Consider the following 27,314-nt stretch of genomic DNA (forward strand, 5'->3'; position numbering starts at 1 on the left):
AAAGCAAAATATTGGCTAATTTAAGCAAATCTTTTTTTTGTATGTTCCATGTGGAAGCTTCAAAAAGGGACATTGTTTTATAATCGTAATCAGAAAATGAAATTGGTACTAGAACATTAAGTGTACAACCAGATACCGTTGTTAATCATTTAATAGGTCACCTTATGGACTTCAACAATAAACAAAAGCCATAGTGTGTAGTCATAAAATCCTGACATGTTAATATACAGTTTACTAATGGAATTTGCTAGAAATGTACTCTTACAACAACAATTTATGAACAAAGTTCATATGACATCACGGACATTTAAAACTATATGTCATATTACTTTTTTGACCCAATTTAAGGGTTCAATACATGAAAATCTGAAAGTGTGAGGGAGGAATTGCGTCAATTGGATACAAATACTGGTATGTATTTGTTTTATTCTTCAAAATGCATGAAATATTTGCCACTGGACTTTAACATGGTGAAGTTAAGAAAACTAAACTATTGAAAAAACGAGCACTATCCAGGATAGTTACCGGTTTGAATACAATATACATTTCATGAACATAAATTCTCTTACAAAATAATGTTTAACCAATGATAATGTTGCAGGAACATGGCAAGTAATTGGAGTCTTTGTGGTGTTTGTGATAATCGCCAGACGACCAAATCATCAGTAGTCTGGTGTTCCGAATGTGACAAAGGACTATGCGGAGATTGTTTGGAAATTCACAGTATTTTAAAGGAAACAAAAAAACATGAAACTTTTGTCCTCGCCGGGTTTAAAAAATTACCAAACAAGACCTTGCATACCTACCAAGTTTGCAAACTACATAATAAAAAATACGAGTTTTTCTGTCAAAAACATGACTGTCCGTGCTGTAAAAAATGCGCGAAATCTCACAATGATTGCGGGGGTTTAACCGATATTGATGACCTCATTAAAAACGTAAAAACTTAAAACGCCTGTTATGAAATCGAACAAACCCTGCTTGAAGTCGTCGAAAATATCAAACGACTGAGCACCAACCGGAAAGACAATCTAAAATCGCTAAAAGACAAGAAAATAGTAATTGAATCAGAAATAAAACAAACCAGGACCAAGATAAATCATCACCTTGATAAGCTTCAGGATGATTTAATGAAAGAATTATTAGAAGTGGAACAAAAAGAAAGCAGCAAAATCGAAAAATTGTTGTCTACTCTGAAAAAAAAGGAAGAAAAGATCAGCGAAGTACAAGAAAACCTTGCTAGTATTAAACAACATGCGACCGAACTTAAAACATTTTTAACTATGAAAGATATCGAAAAAGACATAATTGCAGTCGAAGAAAAATTTATTCAAACCATCAGCACAAGTGAAACAACTAATCGAGTCAATATTTCATGGCAAATTAATAGATCTTTATACCTAATCACAGCTAGCTTACAGAAGTTTGGAGAAGTTGGTGTCAGTTCTGATCCATGTGATGTTTCCCTTCAGAAACAGAAAAACAGACAAGCCCAGATTATGGTAGCTCTGACAACCAGAAATATTGACAACCTTAATCTGACATTCAAAAAACGTCTCAATACAGATTTGTCAAATGTCCAAGGTTGTTCCCTGCTTCCGGATGGTAGGATAGTATTCTCGTGTTATAAACAAGATAAAATAAGAGTACTCAAATCAGACGGATCAAAAGATTTCGAAATCAGTAAGATTGGTGTTACGTTTGACGTGGTATTTATCGGTGATGATGATATTGCTGTTACATCTGGTGGTTCAGAAACAATTAATATAATCGACTTAAAGAAGCGAAAATTGAAAACATCAAAAAAAGTAAATTCAGCTAACGAAGGATTAACATACAAAGACGGACATTTGATTTATTGTGTAGGGGAGAAAGGACTACAGATGATAAGTCTTAGTGACGAATCCATTACCAATGTTGTCAGAACCGAACTTTCTAACTTTTCGTACGTTATAACTTTCGCTGACAAACTGTTCTACACTAACCCTAACGATAACAGTGTAACCTGCTGTGATTACCATGGTAACATACTGTGGACGTTCTGTGATACCAGTGTTCTGCAGTGTCCACTCGGTATCTCTGTAGACAATGGCGGTAAAGTGTTTGTAGTGGGACGCCTTTCTTACAATGTGGTCGTCATATCTCCTGATGGACAACGCTGTAGACAACTTTTATCACGTGATGATGGACTGGTGGATCCAACTGTTCTGCACTATGACATATCTACCAATACATTATTAGTGACAAATGCAGCCAGTGATGCGTTCTTATACGAAGTTAAATGATAAGGAATGACATTTGATTGTTCAAGTAAAGACTAGCTATTTTTTTTAGGGTAAACCATTAGTTTGATCTTGATTTGTGTACATGTACAATTTTTGGGGATTAAAACGAGCACTAGTTTTTATTTATTGACACCAATATGTCGTTAAATGAAAATGGAAACACTGCAATTATCATGCATTTTAAATACAAATGAAAAAGAAAAAAAAACGCAGAATAATCCTAATTTTTTGAAAACTATCATTCTGCGTTGACAATACTAAGGGTTTTCTTATCCCAAGCGTATTTTACCTAAGCCGTATTTAGCACAACGTTTTTGGAATTTTGGGACATCAATGCTGTTCAACTTTGTACTTGTTTGGATATATTTTCAAATTTTTAAATTTATTTTCAATTATTATTATTTATATTATATTTTAAATATCATTTTTAATGTCATCACTATTAATATTTTGAATGCACTTTTAACCTCTATATAATCTTTTATCTAATTTTATAAGAGTAAACTATCTGAAAAAAGACAATGATTGGAACAGAAAAAAGTAAAATCACAAAAATACTGAACTTAGAGGAAAATCAATTCGGAAAGTTTATAATCACATGGCAAAATCAAATAACAAAACGCATCAAAAACGAATGGACAAGAACTGTCATATTCCTGACTTGATACAGGCATTTTCAAATGTAGAAAATGGTGGATTAAACCTGGTTTTATAGCGCTAACCCTCTGACTTAGGGTAAGGATAGGGTTCTCAACTGAAAGTTCGTTAGAACAATAGTATTATAGATACGAATACCAGGAGATGTGGAGTACACGTCAATTAGACAGCAACCTAACGATTTGAATCAAAATATTATAGATACGTATACGAGGAGATGTGGAGTACACGTCAATTAGACAGCAACCCAACGATTTGAATCAAAATATTATAGATACGTATTCGAGGAGATTTTGAAGATATGTCAATGAGACAGCAACTTACCGACTTTAACAAAATATTATAGATAACAAGGAGATATTGATTATAATTTAACTAAGCCAGCAACTTACCGACTGAGATTACTTGCAGTTACTGACAGCTAGTTCAAAGTCAGTAAAAACTAATGGAAAATCTTCCAACATTAATTTCTTCTCGTTACAATAATTCTTTTAATGCTGTGGATGAGTAAATTCATATCGGGTAAGTAAGTTAATAAGATAGAATTGCAATTTACTAGACATGACAGAACAGCATGAACTCTAAGATGGCGTTATAGAAGTTGATAGAAAAGAAAATGCAAGCAGTTGAAAAAAGAAATATATTTATTAATAGTATCGAAAGCACATGTCTGTGTTTGTTTATGTTCAACACGTGTTGATGAGCACATGGTTGCATACCTGGTTTGTTATTGTATGAATTGATTGGCTATTGTATGTCGCAAGATAAATTGTAATAATAATGTAATTATTGTGTTTTATAGATTGCTGTTCTTGACACTATATATAGGATTGATTTTAAGTTGGATGGAGTCCCGATACGGACTCTGTTGTATTGAGGTATCTTGTGTGATGTTCTTGGATGAGGTATTAGATGCAGATGAACATTTGAATTAATATTGAATTATGAATATATGAATGGTTTTGATGTTTGAAGAAAAAATAAAGTATTAAAAAGTGTGCTACTCACAAGGAGAGCTCATTCCAATAGTATACATGTGTTGTGTTTTATTGACTAAATAATTTATGTTCGGTTAAGCTTGGCGAATTAGAACATAAGTGAGAGTTTATATCAGTAATCAATGATAAATATCACGGTTAATATTTATAAAACACGAAACAAATTGACAAAACAACAATTCAACTACATAAACTATCCATAAATCTAAGGTTTGATTTGTACAAGCCCCACCGAGGCCAAAAGTAAAGCTCCGCTAACGTTTGTTCCCAGGTTTCAGAAGTTCTTGCTACAAAAGATATGACATTTCTAGCCCCTCGTAAAAACAAAAACACGATGTGAGGTCACTATCCATATATAACTTGACATTATATATAGGATCCAGTCTTCTGTATGTTCATTAGATATCCTATTTTTTCTTTTCTTTTGAGTCGTTACTGACGTGACAACATTATGTTCTATTATTTTGCAAACAATTAAGCTTGGCGAATTAAAAATAGGACCAACAAACTGTCACATGACTTTAAATAGTTAAAGTCTGGGGACATAATTCTTTGAATGATTTAATATAGACTGATAAGTAAGTCTCTAATCTCTTCGATATAGCTTAGGTATCAAGCCAGGGGTGTGGGTGTGGGATCTATCAGTTTGTGAGATCTACTCCCAGTACTTATAGATATAAGACGATGTGGTATGAGTGCCAATGAGACAAATCTCCAGTCAAGTCATAATTTGAATTAGAAAACCAATGTAGGTCAAAGTACAGCCTTCAACGCGGAGCCTTGGCTCACAACGAACAACAGGCTATAAAGGGCCCCAAAAATGACTAGTGTAAAACCGTTTAAACAGAAAAACCAACGGTCAAATCTATATAAAAAAACGAGAAACGAGAAACACTATATTTCTTTAATTTTGTTTTTTTATCTGTTTGTTGACTTGGTTCATTTCAAGTTTTAACATTAATCCTATTTACCAAGAACGTTTCCTGATTTTGACTTCATCGCACAGTGAACTTAGAAATATTGGGAAAACTTTTTTTGTAACCAGAATTCACACTTCATGCTAAACGAGGAATAATCGCCGAATGTGTTATTAATTTTATCAGTGATGTGCTGTTTTATTCCGATGGTTATCGTTGATTTTCTCGAAATTTGCAATATAAAAAGGAAGATGTGGTATAATTGCCAATGAAAGAACTCTCCACAAGGGACCAAATAACACAGAAATTAACAACTTTAGGTCACCGTACGCATGCACTGTACGTATGCATGCATGTATGTAAAAAGATATCAAAATCAATATGATTATATGAATTATTGTTTGAATTGTTATCGTCTCTAAATGGTTTAAAGAAATGAGGTCCGGTTAGTTTCCTTTGTGGAATTTTAATTCATATAAACGAGTCTAAATTGAAAACTACGTTCAAACCTATGATTGCGTTGGATAAAAACTGCAATTTTTATACGTGTGCATGTAAAACAAATTCCATTGTAGAAGGGTCTAAAAACAGCACAAACAACATTTTCCAAAAGACCAAAAAAGTGAAAAAGTATATTTAAACAAAACGCATTTGACTAACAGGTCGAACAACTGATGTTCATAAACCCTGCTGACTGCCATTGGCGATTGCCAAAATTTTTTTATCACGAGATGTAACAAAATGGATCTAAATATAAATTTAATACTAAACAGAAAACTTGTGGCCAAGATGTTATGCCACAAACACAAGGTGTCAATATTTTTTTGTACACCAGATCTAGATTTCGACAATATATGTCTCTTCAGTGATGTTAGGGATCGAAACGGTATTTGGAAGGCCATATAATTTACCCTCAATTTCAGATACTCTTGAATTTTAAGATTCAATATAGGATGAACGGATCATATAAACCGGAGGGAAAATATGATACAAGCCCAAACGAAAAAATATAAACGAGTCTAAATTGAAAACTACGTTCAAACCTAAGATTGCTTTGAATAAAAACCGCAATTTTTATACGTGTGCATGTAAAACAAATTCCGTTGTAGAAGGGTCTAAAAACAGCACAAACAACATTTTCCAAAAGACCAAAAAAGTGAAAAAGTATATTTAAACAAAACGCATTTGACTAAAAGGTCGAACAACCGATGTTCTTAAACCCTGCTGACTACCATTGGCGAGTGCCAAATAAAATTGATCACGAGATGTAACAAAATGGATCTTAATATAAATTTAATACTAAACAGAAAACTTGTGGCCAAGATGTTATGCCACAAACACAAGGTGTCAATATTTTTTTGTACACCAGATCTAGATTTCGACAATATACTAGTATGTCTCTTCAGTGATGTTAGGGATCGAAACGGCATTTGGAAGGCCATATAATTTACCCTCATTTCAGATACTCTTGAATTTTAAGAGTCAATATAGGATGAACGGATCATATATATATTTAAAATGCATCATAGCAGAATATTTTAATAGGTAATTCCCTAACCATAAAACATGCAGTATTTCAAAATAACCTCAGATAAAAAGTCTTTATTCTAGTTTAGCACTACATTGTCCCCTACCGGTTAAAAAAATCACTGTACTGGAATAAAATGCCAACTTGATCAATGACTTTTCATGGTGTAAGAAATGTCGATGCCACTGCTGGTGGACGTTTCGTCCCCGAGGGTATCACCGGTCCAGTAGTCAGCACTTCGGTGTTGACTTAATATCAATTATATGGTCATTTTTATATATTTCCTGTTTAAAAAACTTAAAATTTTTCGAAAAACTAAGGATTTTCTTATCCCAGGAGTTGGTTACCTTAGCCGGATTCGGCACAACTTTATTTTGGGTAACTTTTTTGATTTGAGCGTCACTGAAGAGTCTTATGTATACGAAACGCGCGTCTGGCTCATCAAATTATAATCCTGGTACCTTTGATTACTATTTTACACCATTGGACCGATTGTTGAACGCCGTTCGGTGACCTATAGTTGTTAATTTCTGTGTCATTTTGGTCTCTTGTAGAGAGTTGTCCCATTGGCAATCATACCACATATTTTTTTTTTTAAATCTACTTATCTTTTTTATTTCATTCAATTATGAGCAACATGGCCGGTCTCACATGTGTAAGAAGATCTGGTTTTCGTTCCGAAGCACCTGAGATCCCCGGTTTTGTTTGTTTGTGGAGTTGGTGTTGCTCAGTCTTGAGTTTTCTAAGTTGTCTTTATGTCGTTTTTCATTTTTTTTTCGACGGTGTTGTCAATTTGTCTTCGACGTAGGAGTTTGATAATCATTTAAAGTCGTATAGCTATGTAGAATGTATAAAGACGCAGTCACGTCAAGACGGGACGGAACGTTTTATTTGATACATTGTACAGGTAGATTGTCGATTAGTTCATTGTTGACCGGAAATTTCTGCACATGTCAGTTAGGCTTATACTAGTTATTAACTTGTTTGACATGGTGAAAAGCAACGGCTAGCACATTACCTCTTCCCTCTTCCGGCCACAGTTTTTGGTGGGGTTCGTGTTGCTCAGGCTTTAGTTTTCTATGTTGTGTTTTGTGTACTAATTTTTGTCTGTCTGTCTGTGTGTTTTTCTTCTTTTTTTTAGCCATGGCATTGTCAGTTAATTTTCGACTTGTGAGTTTGAATTTTTGGTATCTGTCGCCTCTATTCAAGCTCAAGACGTCTCCTCTATAAAACATTTACTCGGATTTAACAAGATTTCAATTTTAAGTTTTCTTTTATGCAAAAAATAAAATCACAAAATTACTGAACTCCGAGGAAAATTTAAAGCGGAAAGTCCCTAATCAAATGGCATAATCTAAAGCTCTAACACATCAAACGAATGGATACCAACTGTCATGTTCCTTACTTGGTACAGGCATTTTCATGTGTAGAAAATGGTGAATTGAACCTGGTTTAATAGCTAGCTAAACCTCTCACTTGTAGGACAGTCGCAAGCATATAAGCATCAGCCGCGAGAAAGGACTTAACTCAAAAGCTTTTTTTATATATATATAATGGATATGATGCCGCCTCTAGTTCATGACCAATGAAAATTAAACATACTGGTGTACGTGACTACATGTATTATTTACTTAATTTATAATTCATGGTTTATTCAGTTGTATTTCTATTTTTTTATTTTCTTGCGTATTGTCTATTGCAATTGTATGAAAATCAATGAACTGATTATGCGATTAACGGGTCCTCTTTTGGAAATAAAGTTTATCTTATCTTATCTTATCTATAAAGGTACTTGTATTCAAATCGTTAACTATCCTGGTACGTGCTTGTTTGATTGATAGTTTGATTGTTCTTAATTTTATGTCCAGTTGTAACTATTTCATGCATATCCAGACGACAAACAGAGTGATAATCATGATCTTATTAATCCAATGAATAACAGTTACGGACAAAATGCAAAGCTATTCGACCGACGTTTCGGATTTGGAGTGACTTTTTTTTTTTTATTTAACTTCAAATTTAATTCAAATATATATGCATAAATAAATATGGGTGGAAGATACCTATGAGTTATCAAAACTCGCAAAAAGGAAGAACCTGACAATACCATGGCAAAAAAGACAAAAAAAAAAAAAAAACAACACCCAAAAACGATAAAAAAAAACCAACCAAGAAAGACATTAATAATAAGTAAACAAAAGAAAAACAATGAAAAAAGTTTTGGCTAATTAAACAATCCTTTTACTTAAATGTATTGGTTCTCAGCTGGAATATGTATGATATATTTGCCACTTGACATTAAGTAAAGAGCAATCAAACTATCAATCATACACACACTTATCCAGGATAGTTAACAATTGAATATAAATACCATTATATACCAATGAAATCTCTTATTAAATGTGATAAATGTCCAACAAATAATAATGTTGCAGGATAATGGCCATTCATCGGAGTCTTTGTGGTGTTTGTGATAATCGTCAGATAACAAAGACCTCAGAAGTCTGGTGTTCTGAATGTGACGAAGGACTATGCGGATATTGCAAGGAACATCACAGAATTTCAAAAGGAACAAATAACCATGAAACCGTTTCCATTGCCGAGTACAAAGAATTACCGACCGAAGTTCTGCAAATCGCTGTACTCTGCGCAATACATAATGAGAAATACGAGCTATTCTGCAGAGCACACGATTGTCCATGATGTAAAAAATGTGAGAAATCACATAAAGATTGTAAAGGTTTGACCGACATCAATGAAAACATAAAGAATATCAAAAGTTCAAATGCCTTTTATGAAATCGAACCAATTCTGCTTGAAGTTGTCGAGAATATTAAACGAATCAGTACTAGCCGGAAAGAAAATCTAAAGTCGCTGGAAAATAGGAAAATAGAAATCGAAGAAGAAATAAAACAAACCAGGACAAGGGTGAATAATAATCTCGATAAACTTCAGGATGATTTGCTGAAAGATTTATGTACATTTAACGAAAAGAAAGCATAAAAATTAGGACATGGTTGACCTCTATTAAAAAGAAAGAGAAAGGGGTAGCAAAATACCAAGCAACCTTTGATAAAGTCAAACAGTATGAATCGGATCTAAAAGCATGTTTGTACATGAAAATTCTAGAAAAAGATATTATAGTTGAAGAAAACTTTATTCAATCGATGATCAAAAAAGACATTATGAGTCAAATCAAAATTTCAGTCGTGATTAACAAATTTTTAGATCAAATAACAGCCAACATTCAAGAGTTTGAAGAAGTCAGTATTAGTTCTGAACGATGCAATTTGCAAATTCTGAAACGTGAGAATAGTCAAGCCCAGAGTATTTTAGCTCTTCCAACCAGAAATATTGAAATTCTTACTCTGAAGTTAAAGAAACGTATCAATACAGAGTGGTCAGAAGTTAGAGGTTGTTCATTGCTACCTGATGATCGGACGGTATTCTCCTGTTGTATCCCAAACTTAATAAGAGTGCTGAAAACAGACGGATCAAAAGATTTTGTTATTTATCGGTGATGATTCTATTGTTGTAACATCTGGTTATTCAGTTACAATAAAAATATTTAACACAAAGAACAAAAAATTCGAGAAAACGATAAAAGTCTATTCAGACAATGATGGAGTAGTATACAAAGACGGACATTTGATTTATTGTGCCAGGGAGAAAGGACTACAAATGATTAGTCTCAAAGACGAATCCACTACTAATGTTACCAGCAACAAACTTTCGGTCTTTTCGTACGTTGTGCACAACATTTAGGGATAAACTATTTTACACAAACAGTGACAATCACTGTGTAACTTGTTGTGATTACCATGGTAACATACTGTGGACTTTCTGTCATATAAGTGCCCTGCTGTCTCCTTCCGGTATATCTGTAGACAAGAATGGAAACATGTTTGTTGTGGGATGGAGTTCTCGCAATGTGGTTGTCATCTCTCCTGATGGACAAAACTTCAGACAACTTTTATCCCGTAAAGATGGACTGATAAATACCCAGGCTCTGCACTATGATCAATCTACAAAAACATTATTACAATGTATTAGTTGCATTTAGAACCAATGAAGCGTGTTTGTTTGAAGTTAAATGATAACAAGTTATTTTAAATATGTTAGCTTTACAAGTAATTTTTCACATATGTCAATGCAATATTGTATACATGGTTAATTAAAGATTAAAATAATTCAAGAAATAATGTGTGGAATAAAACCGGTCGCATATGGTAAATGTTTTGCTAATTGTTGAAGGTTGTACGGTTACCTTTAGATGCTAATACCAACGTTGATTTGTACAATTGAGTTGTCTCATAGGCGATCATTCCGCAACTCCGTAAAAACTAAATAATTTAAGAAATCTTTTTAAGTGGACTAAAATCGGCCGCAGGGAAAAAACAGTAAACGAGGTCTGGCAAGACGATACAAACCGCCGGCATTTTTAATATTGGCAAGTAGGTGTTCTTCTGGTAACAGAAGTAACAAAAGTTCCTCTAAGGAAAATTAGAGTGAACGAGGAGCACGACCCCACACTGACGCTAGGCCATAACTTGAATAACGCTTCCTCGGTACCTGGAGGATAAAATTCAAAACTGGTAACAGTGATGAACCGGCCGCTCTGGTAAAGAAGAGAAAGCCGTTTATAAAAAAACACAACTTCCCTGTGGTACCACAGGAGAATATTTTAACATATGGTCTAACGTAGAATTATAGGGTCATGACCTCCCTGTCATCTTGCCAGATCATTGTCTACTGTTGAACATAATTATTTTGTTTGGTTTGTGTTTTCATGAACGTAGAACTGTATTTCAACTTTAAAAGTATGTTTATAGATATATTTAATGTGTTCTAGACACTTACACACAATTTTGGTCTTTCTCCTGCCGATACCTATACCTTGGCATCACGAAAGATGACACTTTTTATGCTGGGAAGAGTCTTACACTTAATTTGTTGGATGCGTACTGGTTGATATTTTAGACGGAAAAAATGAGATGAGGTATTCATTTAAACGTGTCACATTTTGTCTTATCGGGACTCTTTATAGTTTACCATACAGTATTTTTCTTTTTGTTGAAGGCCGTACGGTGACTATAGTTACCGAAATGCATGTCATTTAATCTTTGGTAAATAGTTTTAATATAATTTGAAGAAAAAGATTGAACATAAATATTTACATTAATTAGGACATTAGTTTTCGTGAATGAATTGTTTTACATTTTGTCACGTCGAAGCCTTTCAAAGTCAGTATCTCAACTCGCAAGCGACATTTTGTGGAGGTCTTAGATGCTAGGAAACCAGAATAATTATTTAATCTTGTAATTTACCGATTGTGTACTTTTTCCGATTCTTACATTTTTATTGGGAGTGGATTCGTATTGCAGGTGCTGCATATACATGTTGCATGTTGCAAATTTATGCCGAGTAATTTGGGGAATTTCAAAACTCATAAAACGACGATAAACCGACAACGCCATGACAAAAAACAATAACCAATCCCATAAAAAACTACAACTCAAACCCCACTAACATCAGATGGTGAGCTAAAGTGTTCCGGAAATGTTAGCAATTCCTGCTCAAAATGTCGCGGCCGTCGTGTTGCTCACGTGTATGATAATGCATATCACTTAGGAAGTTTATTTGATCTAGTAGTGATTGCAAGATGTACATAATAGTTTGCTATGAATCTACTCATTTGAGTCTATTTTTGGGGAAATACTCATTGTTCAATTTTGGTGCTACGATATGACTAATGAAATGTCACTTTTGATTGTTAATGGAACAATTCTAAACCATAGATCGAAGCAGAAAGTTAATAACTACAAGTCACCATACGGCTTCACACATGAGCAGATTCCATGTTGTATACACACTCGGATAACAACCCGGATAACAATGTGACAACAGATCTTCAACATAACAAAGTCTTATATGAACTATATTTTTCAACTACTTTTATTTATTCAAGTTCATTAAGACAATCTAAGATTTGCATCGTTTAAAGAACATGTTCAAAGGCTTAAATAGAGGTTTTTAAAGAATACTTGAATATTGACGTGAAGCATATTTTTTTACCGATAAATACTGATAATGCTTTGCTTTGATTTGGATTTCGTAGCTATATTGCCACCATTGGTCGACATAATTATTCATTGTTTACGAGTCATGTGCTGGTAAATGATTAGTATTGTATTGTTTTTACAGAATTTTTTTTATACCAAAGATTAAAATACATTGCTTAAGGATTACATCATACAAGTATATATAAAACTAACGATGACAAATCTTAAGTAAGAAATTCAATACAAAAATTACTTTATGTAATATTTATCAAAAGGTTTTCGTAAAGGGTCACACAAATTATTGTTTTATTACGGATTTAAACTCAGCAGTCTTTGTGTATAATCAATATGATTAAAGCAGTTTACACAGATACGATCGTTCGTCTTTTATGAAACATGACAGTTAAAAAGACGTTATGCAGTGCATTTGATGTTCAATCTGTAATCAATACTTCTAATTTCTTATACAAGTGATTTTAAATGGAGCTTTAATTTGATAAATTTAAACAAATTTTAGGTAAGATTAAATTAAGTAAAGTTAAAATAAGCATTTCTCATCAGATATGAAATATCGGTTGCTCTTAACCAATAAAACATTCTTCCTTCCTTATTGTACCTGCCTAACCTCTGTCATTTAGCAGTTTTTCAATTTATAATTTTACGATTATTTTTCTTCAGGAAAGCTTCGAGACAACTCGTTTTAATCACAAACTCATGTATAATGTAAATGTATAATTCATCAATACAACTTGTATATGAATATAAATATGTCCGCCTGTTTTTAATATTATTTTGATGATTGAATAATGGACTTCAAGTCTTAACCTCCTGTTTGCATCTGTACTAGTTCATATTCATATAAAATCCGACTGGCCACGTTATAACTGGTGACCTAAACATTGTCAATAACAGTCCCTTGTCAGTTACCAGAAACCTCGTCAGTGGTTGACATATGCTGGTCCTATGTCAGTACCCTCATCACGGTAGTTGCCGTATGCCGGTTCAAAGTCAATATCCTCGAAAGTAGTTTTTGTTTGCCGGTCCCATGTCAGAAACCTTGTTTCAAGTTGTCGTATGCCGTTTCCTAGTCAGAAATCTCGTCAGACATTGCTGTATGCCATTCCACAGTCAGAAACCGCGTAACGATAGTCATCGAATGCCAGTCCCAAGTCAGAAACCTCGTCAGTGGTTGACATATGCCGGTCCCATATCAGTTACCTCATCAGTAGTTGCTGTATGCCGGTTCAAAGTCAATAACCTCGAAAGCAGTTTTCGTATGCCGGTTCCATGTCAGTTACTTTGTCTTAAGTTGTCGTATGCCGTTTTCTAATCAAAAACCCCCTCAAAAATTGCTGTATGCCGGTCCACAGTCAGAAACCGCGTAACGGTAGTCATCGAATGCCAGTCCCAAGTCAGAAACCTTGTCAGACAATGCCATGTGCCAGTCCTGTGTCAGGGACCTTGTAAGTAGTTACTGTATGCCGTTCACAAGTCAGAAACGTCGTCAATAGTTGCCGAACGACCGTCACAAGTCAGTAACATCGTATAAATGCTTTTTCGTCAGATGGAGAATGTGGCGTTGACGGTAGATTTTCGATAGTTTCTGTGAAATTAATTCACTACTTCTATCTAACACTAGACGATTTAGTTCTTGACATTTGATATGTTGTATAAACATCTGTCTTTTGTTAATGACTATGTGTTGCCCTCTGTAGTTTTTTTTTTACTTTCCTTTATAATACATTCACAATTTACACAGACATCCACACACAAGCTCAAATACGCACACAATTTAACTAAACGATAAATAACGTGTCTGATAATGATGATGATGATGATGATGATGATGATGATTATATGTGGCTCAAGTAGGTCTATAAAAAAACAAATGCCAACATTAACAACTTGTTAGCTTTAAATGTCATGTATGAATTTATTTCAATCATTCATCATCAATTTCTTCGTCTATTGATACCTTTCAGATTTTTCCTCAACACCGAGTTGTTTTTATAAAGGGACGTAACACCACTACTAACCGTGTATTGAAATAAGCCCCGCCTACTAACACCATATGAAATATACAAGGGTCCACGTGGTTGCTTTTACCCAATCATATTCCTAGAAATGTATAGGAGGTAAGATAAATCTCCTAGAAATGTATAGGAGGTAAGATAATATTAGTTAGAAGATGGGAATGGTTGTCAATAAAAGTAAGACATCATGTGCATATATAAAAATGAGGATATGTGGAATGATTGTCAAAAGGAGATGGAGTACGATTGTCAATAAGGTGATATTGTATGATTGCCAATAAGGAGATGTGGTATGATTGTCAATAATGAGATGTGGTATGATTGTCAATAAGGAGATGGGTTATGATTGTCAATAAGGAGATGTGGTATGATTGCCAATAAGGAGATGTGGTATGATTGCCAATAAGGAGATGTGGTATGATTGTCAATAAGGAGGAAATGTGGTATGATTGTCAATAAGGAGGAGATGTGGTATGATTGTCAATAAGGAGGAGATGTGTTATGATTGTCAAAAAGGAGATGTGGTATGATTGTTAATAAGGAGATGTGGTATGATTGTCAATAAGGAGGAGATTTGGTATGAAAGTCAGTCAGGAGATGTGGTGTGATTGTCAATAAGGAGGAGATGTGGTATGATTGTCAATAAGAAGATTGGTATCATTGTCGATAAGGAGGAGATGTGGTATGATTGTCAATAAGGAGACGGGTTATGATTGTTAATAAGGAGATGTGGTATGATTGCCAAGAAGGAGATGTGGTATGATTGTCAATAAGGAAGAAATGTGGCATGATTGTCAATAAGGTGGAGATGTGGTATGATTGTCAATAAGGGGGAGATGTGTTATGATTGTCAATAAGGAGATGTGGTGTGATTGCCAATAAGGAGATGTGGTATCATTGTTAATACGGAGATGTGGTATGATTGTCAATAAGGAGGAGATGTGGTATGATTGTCAATCAGGAGATGTGGTGTGATTGTCAATATGGAGGAGATGTGGTATGATTGTCAAGAAGGAGATTGATATCATTGTCGATAAGGAGGAGATGTGGTATGATTGTCAAAAAGGAGGAGATGTGGTATGATTGTCAATAAGGAGATGTGATATGATTGTCAATAAGGAAGAGATGTGGTATGTTTGTCAATAAGGAGATGTGGTATGATTGCCAATAAGGAGATGTGGTATGATTGTCAATTTGGAGATGTGGTATTATTGTCAATAAGGAGGAGATGTGGTATGATTGTCAATAAGGAGGAGATGTGGTATGATTGTAAATCAGGAGATGTGGTGTGATTGTCAATAAAGAGGAGATGTGGTATGATTGCCAATAAGGAGATTGGTATCATTGTCGATAAGGAGGAGATATGGTATGATTGTCAATAAGGAGGAGATGTGGTATGATTGTCAATAAGGAGGAGATGTGGTATTATTGTCAATCAGGAGATGTGGTGTGATTGTCAATACGGAGAAGATGTGGTATGATTGTCAATAAGGAGATTGATATCATTGTCGATAAGGAGGAGATGTGGTATGATTGTCAATAAGGAGATGTGTTATGATTGTTGTTGTGAACGTTTAATATCGCGGCAGTACCTTTTTGTAAACGTTACGTCGTTCCCGGCAAATTTGACAGTTGCCGATACAACGTTACGAAATTCCACCAACATGTGGCGTTCGTACAGGTACAGTATTCGACAATCGATTGAATAGACAGTTTACAAACATTACTATCTATTGTATAGTCAATTCAAATCAATTGACTACTGCTGTAGGATCAATCAATTGTTGTCAGATTATTACTATCATTTGTAGTCAATTCAGTGAATCTATTCAATCAATCCTTTATTTTTAAAGTTAATTGTATTCAATCGTTACGATCGATTAAGGGTTGATCAACTCAATCAACTCTATCTTTTATATTTCAAGGGTCACGATCGTATCGATCGTGTTCAATCGCTACGATCGATTAAGAGTTGATCAACTCAATCAACTCTATCTTTTGTATTTCAAGGGTCACGATCGTATCGATCGTGTTCAATCGTTACGATCGATTAAGAGTTGATCAACTCAATCAACTCTATCTTTTGTATTTCAAGGGTCACGATCGTATCGATCGTGTTCAATCGTTACGATCGATTAAGAGTTGATCAAATCAATCAACTCTATCTTTTGTATTTCAAGGGTCGCGATCGTATCGATCGTGTTCAATCGTTACGATCGATTAAGAGTTGATCAACTCAATCAACTCTACAAAGGGTCACGATCGTATCGATCGTGTTCAATCGTTACGATCGATTAAGAGTTTATCAACTCAATCAACTCTATCTTTTGTATTTCAAGGGTCACGATCGTATCGATCGTGTTCAATCGTTACGATCGATTAAGAGTTGATCAACTCAATCATTATCTTTTGTATTTCAAGGGTCACGATCGTATTCGTGTTCAATCGTTACGATCGATGAAGAGTTGATCAACTCAATCAACTCTATCTTTTGTATTTCAAGGGTCACGATCGTATCGATCGTGTTCAATCGTTACGATCGATTACGAGTTGATCAACTCAATCAACTCTATCATTTGTATTTCAAGGGTCACGATCGTATCGATCGTGTTCAATCGTTACGATCGATTACGAGTTGATCAACTCAATCAACTCTATCTTTTGTATTTCAAGGATATGCCTTTACACAACAATCCCAAATGTGAATTCCACCCAAAACTAGAAAAGTTTGTAGATATACATGGTTCAAACACAGAAAGTTGTGAACAAGCATTCAAGAGACTAAACAGATTTAAGCATTCAACAAGGATGATGATACGGGAAAAAAGAAAACTATTCTTCATTATCATAAACAATAACTTTAATGAAAGGACAGAAGAAAACAGAAGTTAAGCTATACAAATTTATAATATGCAAAAAACTGTTAGTATTGAAATTATATGTTAACTATGTTATGTTCTATTTGCGATTCAAACAAATGATATAATGTGGCATTCCCAACTACAAAAAATGTATGGTTGCAAAGGTCATATAACAGGCCAAAGCCGAGCTTGTAACTGTGTATACCTTGTATAAAACGTAAATTACATTTATATTCTAGTCAGCAGAAGTAGCCATACACACCTCTGAACTGTAATATATCACAAAATGTAATATATAAGACAAAGTGAGGAATACGATTAAAAGCAGAATTAATTTTCAAAGTGTTTGCATATAATTGAAATAATCTTAATTTTTCGGAAAATTACCAGATCCTCTTTAAAAGGTCATAGGTATCAAATTATGTTTATAGAAAAAAGTATCTACAATAGAGACCCCATTTTAAAAATACTAATTAAATATTATTTTTTTCAAAGATATGCAACATTTTAACCAAGCTATGCTAATGTAAAACATTTTGCGTTAAAGTAAGTATTTGTTTTTAATTTTAGTTAAAAAATTACGTTTTTAAAATCTGAAATATTGCAAAACCAATTTTTGTTTGTGTTTATGTCTGAAATCATTGCTTTTAATTCGAAAATTGAACATTGGACCATTTGGGCCTTTTCTAAGTTTAATATATTGAAGACACATTGTATTGTATCGTTTCTCTTGTTGACTAGTATATGACTAAATGAGTATTTCCAATACTGATAATGCATATAAGTAATCAATATCTGTTTCTGTATAGTATTTCGTGTACTTCACTTTATTAATTATTGTTTTTCTTTTAAACTGAATGATTTTTTAAAGTTTTTCAGTTTTTGATTGTTTAATAGTTAATTTGTTGCATTTTTTTCACTAGAAATACTCTCAAGTTTCCAAAATATACGTAATCTTTTTTTTAGTTATATTAGCAGTCAAAATAATTTAATCAAGTAAACAACTCTTTAAAACAATACATTATTATTATTCATTATTTTTTGTTAATATTAATCGTTTTAAGTCAAAAACGTAATAGTAAATGTAACTCATATCTTTTATTTTTTTAGGAAGAATAAAAGTGTAAAGCGCTTATAATCCCCATAATTTTTCAAAATTACACCTAAATCTGTGTAAAGTTATTAAATCTCATATTTGTGGTACATGTAATAGTAATATATAATTGAAACAAATCTGCACAAAAAGAATTAAATTATTTTTGTACTACTGTTAAAAAATATGTGCAGCAATCCTTCATTTGCCATTTATTATTATTTGTTTAAAATTGGTAATCATTCTTCACTTAGTATATTTTTACTAAATTCATTAATTTGTGCATTTATTCTTTATATTTTGCACTCCATTATTGTCAAGTGTTAATTAAATCGTTAATTTTTCTATATTCTCTATGTGTTAACCTATATTCCAGCATTCCTTATTGTTTCTAACCTGTAAACCCCATCCACACCATACTGTGATAATTATAATTAATAAAATATTTTAATTCGTTTTCAAGTACATTTGTTTATAACTACATCACAAAATCAAATGTTATGACAAGTTGAAACATTACTGATTATAGGTGCATACAAATACTAATTACGCATACATATTCATGTATTAAAACACAATATTAATAATGTATAATTATCCATTAGTGCTGTAAAAAATGTAATTTTCCCCAAAAATCATTACAATAACTTGTTTATATGCATTTATTAAGAAATATGTCTCTGTCTGTATTTCTGTAAACAATTAATAAAAAATAGCTTAATATTAAAATTTATATATGCATGTACAAACAATGTTGTTTTCATTCATAAAGAAACCTATGTATATTGTTCATATAAAAAAGAAGATGTGGTATGATTGCCAATGAGACAACTATCCACAAAAGACCAAAGTGACAATGACATTAACAACTATAGGTCACCGTACGGCCTTCAACAATGAGCAAATCCCATACCGCATAGTCAGCTATAGTAGGCCCGATAAGACAATGTAAAACAATTCAAACGAGAAAACTAACGGCCTCATTTATGTAAACAAATGAACGAAAAACAAATATGTAACACATAAACAAACGACAACCACTGAATTACAGGCTCCTGACTTGGGACAGGCACATACATAAATAATGTGGCGGGGTTAAACATGTTAGCGGGATCCCAACCCTCCCACTACCCTGAGACAGTGTTATAACAGTACAAAATAAGAACTAACTATAAAAATCAGTTGAAAAAGGCTTAACTCATCAGATGGACAAAAATACAAGTAGTTACATTGATGATCAGTTACATTAATGTTTAGTGCATTAAACAGTAACAGATATTGGCGTAGACAAGTGATAATATCTTATCTTTTACACTAATAAAAATATCATTTGCATAAATGAATGAAATGGAATTATTTTTTAGTGAATCATACATTTACAAAATATATAATTTCTTTCATTGCTATAATAAGTACAAACATCCAATCTAAATAAAATTCAAATAAATAAAATTTAATTTGTTTGAACTATTTTTAATATAAAAGTTTAGTAGCATCATTATTTATACAACATCAACAATTATGAAAAACTTTTATTTCAACATATTGTAATAAAAAAAATCACAAAAATAATAACCAGTATAAATACAATTTTATGCAAATGTCCTTGGTCAGAAGTCTGTTGTTCAGTAGTTGTCGTTTGTAGTTATGGTTCATAAGTGTTTCTCGTTTCTCATTTTGTATACAAATTTAATAGGCTGCTGCTCTTCCCGTTTAAATTGTTTTTCACTAGTCATTTTTTGGGACCTTGATAGCTTGCAGTTCGGTGTGAGCCAAATTATGAATGCGTGTTGAAGTCCGTACTTTAACCTGTAATTGTTAACTTTATATATATACATTGTTATTTCGATGGAGAGTTGTCTCAATAGCACTAATACCACATCTTCTTATTTATATGTATATATACAAACTAACAAATCCTTGAAAAAAATACATACTCAGTATACTATTTTAATATTATAATTGTATGAAAACCGTTTTATAATATTTATTTCCACCTATGTTGTCGAATACACAAGTCTTTTTGGATTACGCTTCACCAAAGCCTTCCATTGGTAACGATCAAGTTGTTGCATTTCTTATTAAGTTGATTGAGTTCAAATTTGGTAATGAATTGTAATCAATAGTATCGATCGTTACGATCAAGTGTTTATAATTTCGTATTGAGTTGATTGAGTTGATTTTTGGTAATCAATCGTGATCAATCGTATCGATCGTTACGATTGAGTGCTTGTATTTCGTATTGAGTTGATTTTTGGTAATCAATCGTGATCAATCGTATCGATCGTTACGATCGAGTCGTTGTATTACGTATTGAGTTGATTGAGTTGATTTTTGGTAATCAATCGTGATCAATCGTATCAATCGTTACGATCGAGTCGTTGTATTACGTATTGAGTTGATTGAGTTGATTTTTGGTAATCAATCGTGATCAATCGTATCGATCGTTACGATCGAGTCGCTGTATTACGTATTGAGTTGATTGAGTTGATTTTTGGTAATCAATCGTGATCAATCGTATCGATCGTTACGATCGAGTCGTTGTATTACGTATTGAGTTGATTGAGTTGATTTTTGGTAATCAATCGTGATCAATCGTATCGTTCGTTACGATCGAGTTGTTGTATTTCGTATTTAGTTGATTGAGTTGATATATGATAATCAATCGTATCGATCGTTACGATTAAGAGTTTGTATTTCTTATTGAGTTGATTGAGTTGATTTTTGGTAATCAATCGTGATCAATCATATTGATCATTACTATCGAGTGTTCGTATTTCGTATAGAGTTGATTAAGTTGATATTATATAATCAATCGTATCTATCGTAACGATCTATGGTTTGAACTTTTTAGTTAGTTGATAAAATTGAAAACTGGTTATCAATCGTGATCAACCGTATCAATCGATGTTTTAAAGTCAATTGTTATTGTATTAATCGATTGTCGAATACTGTACCTTAATGTGATATTATTGAATCGGTGTCGAGACGTACGAAATTATGCTTGCTTTATTTATAATTCATATTTATGTACGTACTTATAGTCTAACAGTTATTTACATGATTAACCTTGACCGGCAAAGGACTATATTCTTACACGCAAGGATAAGGCGTGCTAAGAACTATAAAAACCGGACTTTTCTTATAACGAAACGAATTTGAACCGAGCTTGAAAGAATCCAAGAGGTAATAACGCATACACGAAAAACACATTCAAACGTTTTAACATATTGTATTTCATTTACCTGTATTTATTATTATTGATAATAATAATCTGTGATACTTTTAAAAGTTGTTTAGTCATTATTTAATATCCAGAAACCAAAGATATTGTTTTTAAATTAAAGATTGGCAACAATCTTTACAATTGTCAATAAGAAGATGTGGTATGATTGTCAATAAGGAGATATGTTATGATTGTCAATAAGGAGGAGATGTGGTATGATTGTCAATAAGGAGATGTGGTATGATTGTCAATAAGGAGATGTGGTATGATTGTCAATAAGGAGATGTGGTTTGATTGTCAATAAGGAGATGTGGTTTGATTGTCAATAAGGAGATGTGGTATGATTGTCAATAAGGAGATGTGGTATGATTGTCAATAAGGAGATGTGGTTTGATTGTCAATAAGGAGATGTGGTATGATTGTCAATAAGGAGATGTGGTATGATTGTCAATAAGGAGATGTGGTATGATTGTCAATAAGGAGATGTGGTTTGATTGTCAATAAGGAGATGTGGTATGATTGTCAATAAGGAGATGTGGTATGATTGTCAATAAGGAGATGTGTAATGATTGTCAAGAAGGAGATTTAGTTTGATTGTCAATAAGAAGGAGATGTGGTATGATTGTCAATAAGGAGGAGATGTGGTATGATTTTCAATAATGAAATGTGGCATGATTGTCAATAAAGAGATGTAGTATGATTGACAATAAGGTGGAGAAGTGGTATGATTGTCAATAAGGAGGAGATGTGGTATGATTTTCAATAATGAAATGTGGCATGATTGTCAATTAGGAGATGGGGTATGGTTGTCAATAAGAAGAAGGTGATATGTTTGTCAATCAGAAGACATTGAATGGTTGTGTAGGTTATGCTCTCTGTCAACCAGTTGAAATAACCCTAGCAGCAACTCTTTAAAGGGTCAAAAGCAACTATATTGCAAAGCAGTAGTTCTGCCCTGGCAGTAAAATATCCTGCCCATCATTACATTTGAACAACCTTGCATAAACTATACGCATCATACACATTCAAATTAATGTTTGAATTGTTCTTGTCCAGAATTTGCACGAAATAATTGTCACTGAACTAAAAAACAACAATCATTCAAGCAATACCAAAATCTCAACTATATAAACACCTGTCTATTGTTGTTGACTGAAATTCTATATATCTCATTTGATATTTTTTTGTCGTTGGGTTGCTTCTCATTGACGCTTCATTATTATCTTCTTTTCTTCCGACAAAAAATCATCCAATAAAATAGCTGCAAAAAAACGGAAAAGAAACCAGATCTATCCGTTGTATGTATAGAACAGAATAAAACATTTGTATTCACTAAATTAGGGTCCCAGTAGGGCATATAACACATAAACAATATCTTTTAAAAACATTTGCAGAACAATAATATATGCAATGCAATCTAGACAATAGGGATTGTGCTTGATTTTTATATGGTGAGGACATAATCTTTCAATCAGTTTAATTGAGGTCAGGAGCTGGCATGTCAGTAACTGCTAGTAGTTCTTTGTTAATCTATGTATTATTGTCATTTTGCTTAGTTTCTTTTATTACCTATTCTGACATCGGACTCGGACTTCTTTTAAACTGAGTTTTACTGTGTGTATTGATGTGTGTTTCTTTATTCTACATTGACTAGAGGTATATGGGGAGGGTTGAGATCTCACAAAACATGTTTAACCCCGCCGCATTTTTGCGCCGGTCCCAAGTCAGGAGCCTCTTAAAAGATTTTCTTCCCACCCCCACTTAACCAGTTTTAATGTTATTGGCCGTCTGTATAATACAGTCAAGGAAAAATCGCTACTATACGTTTATTTCTTTATTAACTGTGGTTCTGTATCTTCTGAGCAATTTTTTTCTTGTTTTTGTTACTTTTACGACATTTGGTAGAGATACAGATCATTGTACTAAGCACAAAACAAGAAAAAGACAAGAGACACAAAATATTGATCTTTGAGTATTTACAGTATCTGTTAATTAGTTCAAAGTCCTAAATTTCAAATTATAAATAAACCATATTTTATTATACTAAAAGGCCACCGAGAACCTGTCAATTTATAGTATACGTATAAACGTGATCTAAAGGATAAACACTCCTACTTCACAAAGGAAAAATCGTCGGACAGTTTTTAGTAGTTGGGTGTCTCATTTAAAATATATTGATAAGTATTCTAAATGGGAATGGTCAGAGCATATTGGTTAGAAAAATTATAGTCCGTATCGAGTCTCTTGGTCATTATAATACACGAATGGGACCTTATAATTACATGTTAATAAAGAAACGGTCGAAACTGAAAAGTATCAATAAGCTACCGGTAATGACTCGGGGATTATACATTTCTATTTGTATATACAGAAGGTAACAGATTTAAAAAAAAAACCATCGTAAATGTGTTCATAAATCAAAATTGACGCGAAAATGATATCGATAGTGAAAAAACCTATGTGAATACTTTAAGAAAGTTGATTGTTTATTGCTAGATGCTTAACGTCCAGTGACAAATAGTTCTTGCCTGTACAGGACGAGAACAAAGTAAGAATTATAGATACAATAGGTACTGTAATAGAGACCGTCCGGGATGAAGGTCGGGGAAATTTGGACTGCCACTGGAAAATGAGGGTATATTGGATAGAGACAGAAATTTTGCCTTGCAAAAGGCCACCTACGGACCCCTCAAATTTGTTGTTGTAAGGGTTTTTAAGTTGAAAGGAGCGCGGCACCCTTTTTACACGAGGCATCGGATTTAACGTCTCCAATTTGACCGGGGGTGACTTCAAACTTGTACATCCCTCACAGGTAAATACACAATATAAAAAAAGAAGATGTGGTTTGATTGCCAATGAGACAACTCTCCACAAGAGACCAAAATGACACAGACATTAACAACTATAGTTCACCGTAAGGCCTTCAACAATGAACAGAGCCCAAACCGCATAGTTAGCTATAAAAGGCCCCGAAATGATAATGTAAAACAATTCAAACGTGAAAACTAACGGCCTTATTTATGTACAAAAGATGAACGAAAAACAAATATGTAACACATAAGCAAACGACAACCACTGAATTACAGGCTCCTGACTTGGGACAGGTACATACATACATAACGTGGCGGGGTTAAACATGTTAGCGGGATCCCAACCCTCCCCCTAACCTGGGACAGTGGTATAACAGTACAACATAAGAACGAACTATAAAAATCAGTTGAAAAGGGCTTAACTCATCAGATGGACAAAAATACAAGTGAACGTGGCCGGGTACTTGTACATCCCAACAACAAAAAGACACTAGGTACAGATCTGAGAGTACTCGCAGTTAACTGACAGCTAGTTCAAAGCAACTATCAACTAATAAAAAAAAATCATACATCTAAGACTAAATTATCAATCCGTACACATCCAACATCCAATTGATTTAGTGTAAAGACGTTATAAACAGTCAGAGAAAAACATTACCTTTTGCAATGCCAAGATACAGGTATCGACAGATTGTAGATCCATGAATGTGTATATGTATATAACAACTAGTAATAGTTAGTATGCTTTTAATTTACTGATAACAAAAATCAATATTTATACAAATAAAAACAATATTCAATGATCTTATTACAGTGTTGAATTGGTAACCTTTTAGAATAAGTTTATTTAAAGGAGCGATAAGTTTACCAGGATTATTTCTAAATTTCCGAGCACGGTTAACAACATTTCCGTAAAAATGTTTGAAATAAGCACGTTGACTCAATGATAGTAACCTGTTTTAATATAATGTATCAATATATACATGAAATTCCTTTTTAATATGTATGTTGCAGGATCATGGCCAGTAATTGGCGTCTTTGTGGTTTTTGTGATAGTATTCAGATGAACAAATCATCAGTAGTCTGGTGCTTTAAATGTGACGAAGGACTATGCGAAGATTGTAGAGAACATCACTTTATTTTAAATGGAACAAACCACGAAACTGTTTCCATCGATGCGAACAAAAAGTTACCAACCGAAGTCCTGCAAATCGTTCAAGTCTGCAAAAAACATAATGAGAAATTCGAGCTTTTCTGTAGAAAACACGACTGTCCGTGCTGTAAGAAATGTGTGAAATCTCACAACGATTGTAAAGGTTTAACCGACATTAATGAAATCATAAAAAACGTCAAAACCTCCAACGCCTTTTACGAAATCGAACAAAACCTGCTTGAAGTCATCGAGAATATTAAAAGACTCAGCACTAACCGAAAAGAAAATTTGAAATCGCTAGAAAACAAGAAAATAGAAATTAAAGCAGAAATAAAACACACTAGAACCAAAGTAAATGATCACCTAGATAAACTTCAGGATGATTTGATGAAAGAATTAATTACAGTTGAACAAAAAGAAAATATCAAAATACAAAAATTGTTGACTACTCTGAAAAAGAAGGAAAAAGAGATCACTGAAGTACAAGAAAATATAACTAGTATAAAACAGCATGCGTCCGAACTTCAAACATTTTTAACCATGAAAGATATCGAAAAAGATATTGCTGTCGAAGAAAGAAATATTCAATCGCTTAGTACAAGTGACACCACAAATCACGTCAATATTTCATGTCAAATTGACAAGTCTTTACAGCAAATCACAGCCAGCGTACAGAAGTTTGGAGAAATTAATGTCTGTTTTGATCTATGTGATTTTTCCATTCAGAAAAAAAAGGAGAGACAAGCCCAAATTATGGTAGAAACCAGAAATTTCGATAACGTGACTTTGACGTTACAGAAACGTATCAATACAAAGTTGTCAGGCGTCCATGGTTTTGCTTTCCTACCTAATGGAAGAATGGTATTCTCTTGTTATGACCAAAATAAAATAAGAGTACTCAAGTCTGACGGATCAAAGGATTTCGAAAGAAATAAAATTGGTCTTACGTTTGATGTGGTATTTATTGGTGATGGTTCTATTGCTGTCACATCTGCAAAATCAGATAAGATTAATATAATCGACTTAAAGAATCACAAACTGAAGAAATCAATAGAAGTTAAATCATACAATGGTGGAGCAGTATACAAAGACGGACATTTGATTTATTGTGCCAGGAAGAAAGGACTACAGATGATTAGTCTTAGTGATGAATCCATAACCAATGTTATCAAAAACAAACTTCCGACATGGTCGTACGTTACAACATTCGGTGACAAACTGTTCTACACAAACTGTGAAAATGAAAGTGTAACCTGTTGTGATTACCATGGTAACATACTGTGGACATTCTGTGACACAAATGTTCTGTAGTTTCCACTCGGTATCTGTGCAGACAATGATGGTAACGTATTTGTGGTGGGATATCTTACTCACAACGTAGTCGTCATCTCAGCTGATGGACGACGCTATAGACAACTTTTATCACGTAATGAGGGACTGAACAGACCCACGGTGCTGCATTATGATCAATCTACCAATCAATTGTTAGTAGCAAATAGAGCGAATGACGCGTTCTTGTATGAAGTTAATTATTAGTAGTGTTGTTAATGGTTCCAGTATTCGTCTTAAGACTTACGTTGATCTAGATTACTGACTATATGTCAAATAGATCAATTGGTTCTATCTAAATTTGTTTGCATTTATATTCCTTGCTAATCGGGACCAGTATTTGTTCATAAAAACATCATTTG

At 33.4% G+C, this 27,314-nt stretch overlaps 2 protein-coding genes across 2 annotated transcripts; both read left to right on the forward strand.

Moving 5' to 3' along the window:
* Positions 1-1,130: 1,130 nt before the first annotated feature.
* LOC139493035 (uncharacterized) lies at positions 1,131-2,285 on the forward strand. Its single transcript, XM_071281176.1, has one exon. It carries the CDS (start codon positions 1,131-1,133, stop codon positions 2,283-2,285), a length of 1,155 nt encoding a protein of 384 aa, XP_071137277.1.
* Positions 2,286-12,829: 10,544 nt separating this feature from the next.
* On the forward strand, positions 12,830-27,252 carry LOC139492016 (uncharacterized protein PF3D7_1120000-like). Its single transcript, XM_071280051.1, has 2 exons — positions 12,830-12,964; positions 25,485-27,252. The coding sequence occupies exon 2, from the start codon at positions 25,489-25,491 to the stop codon at positions 26,932-26,934; it is 1,446 nt and encodes a 481-aa protein (XP_071136152.1). The 5' UTR covers positions 12,830-12,964; positions 25,485-25,488; the 3' UTR covers positions 26,935-27,252.
* Positions 27,253-27,314: the final 62 nt, after the last annotated feature.

The sequence above is a fragment of the Mytilus edulis genome, chromosome 10 (genome assembly GCF_963676685.1).
Source record: "Mytilus edulis chromosome 10, xbMytEdul2.2, whole genome shotgun sequence".
NCBI classification, from domain to species: domain Eukaryota; kingdom Metazoa; phylum Mollusca; class Bivalvia; order Mytilida; family Mytilidae; genus Mytilus; species Mytilus edulis.

Bases quoted from the DNA above. Each gene is read 5' to 3' on its own strand.
- LOC139493035 (XM_071281176.1), top strand. From the start codon at position 1,131: ATGAAAGAATTATTAGAAGTGGAACAAAAAGAAAGCAGCAAAATCGAA.
- LOC139492016 (XM_071280051.1), top strand. From the start codon at position 25,489: ATGGCCAGTAATTGGCGTCTTTGTGGTTTTTGTGATAGTATTCAGATG.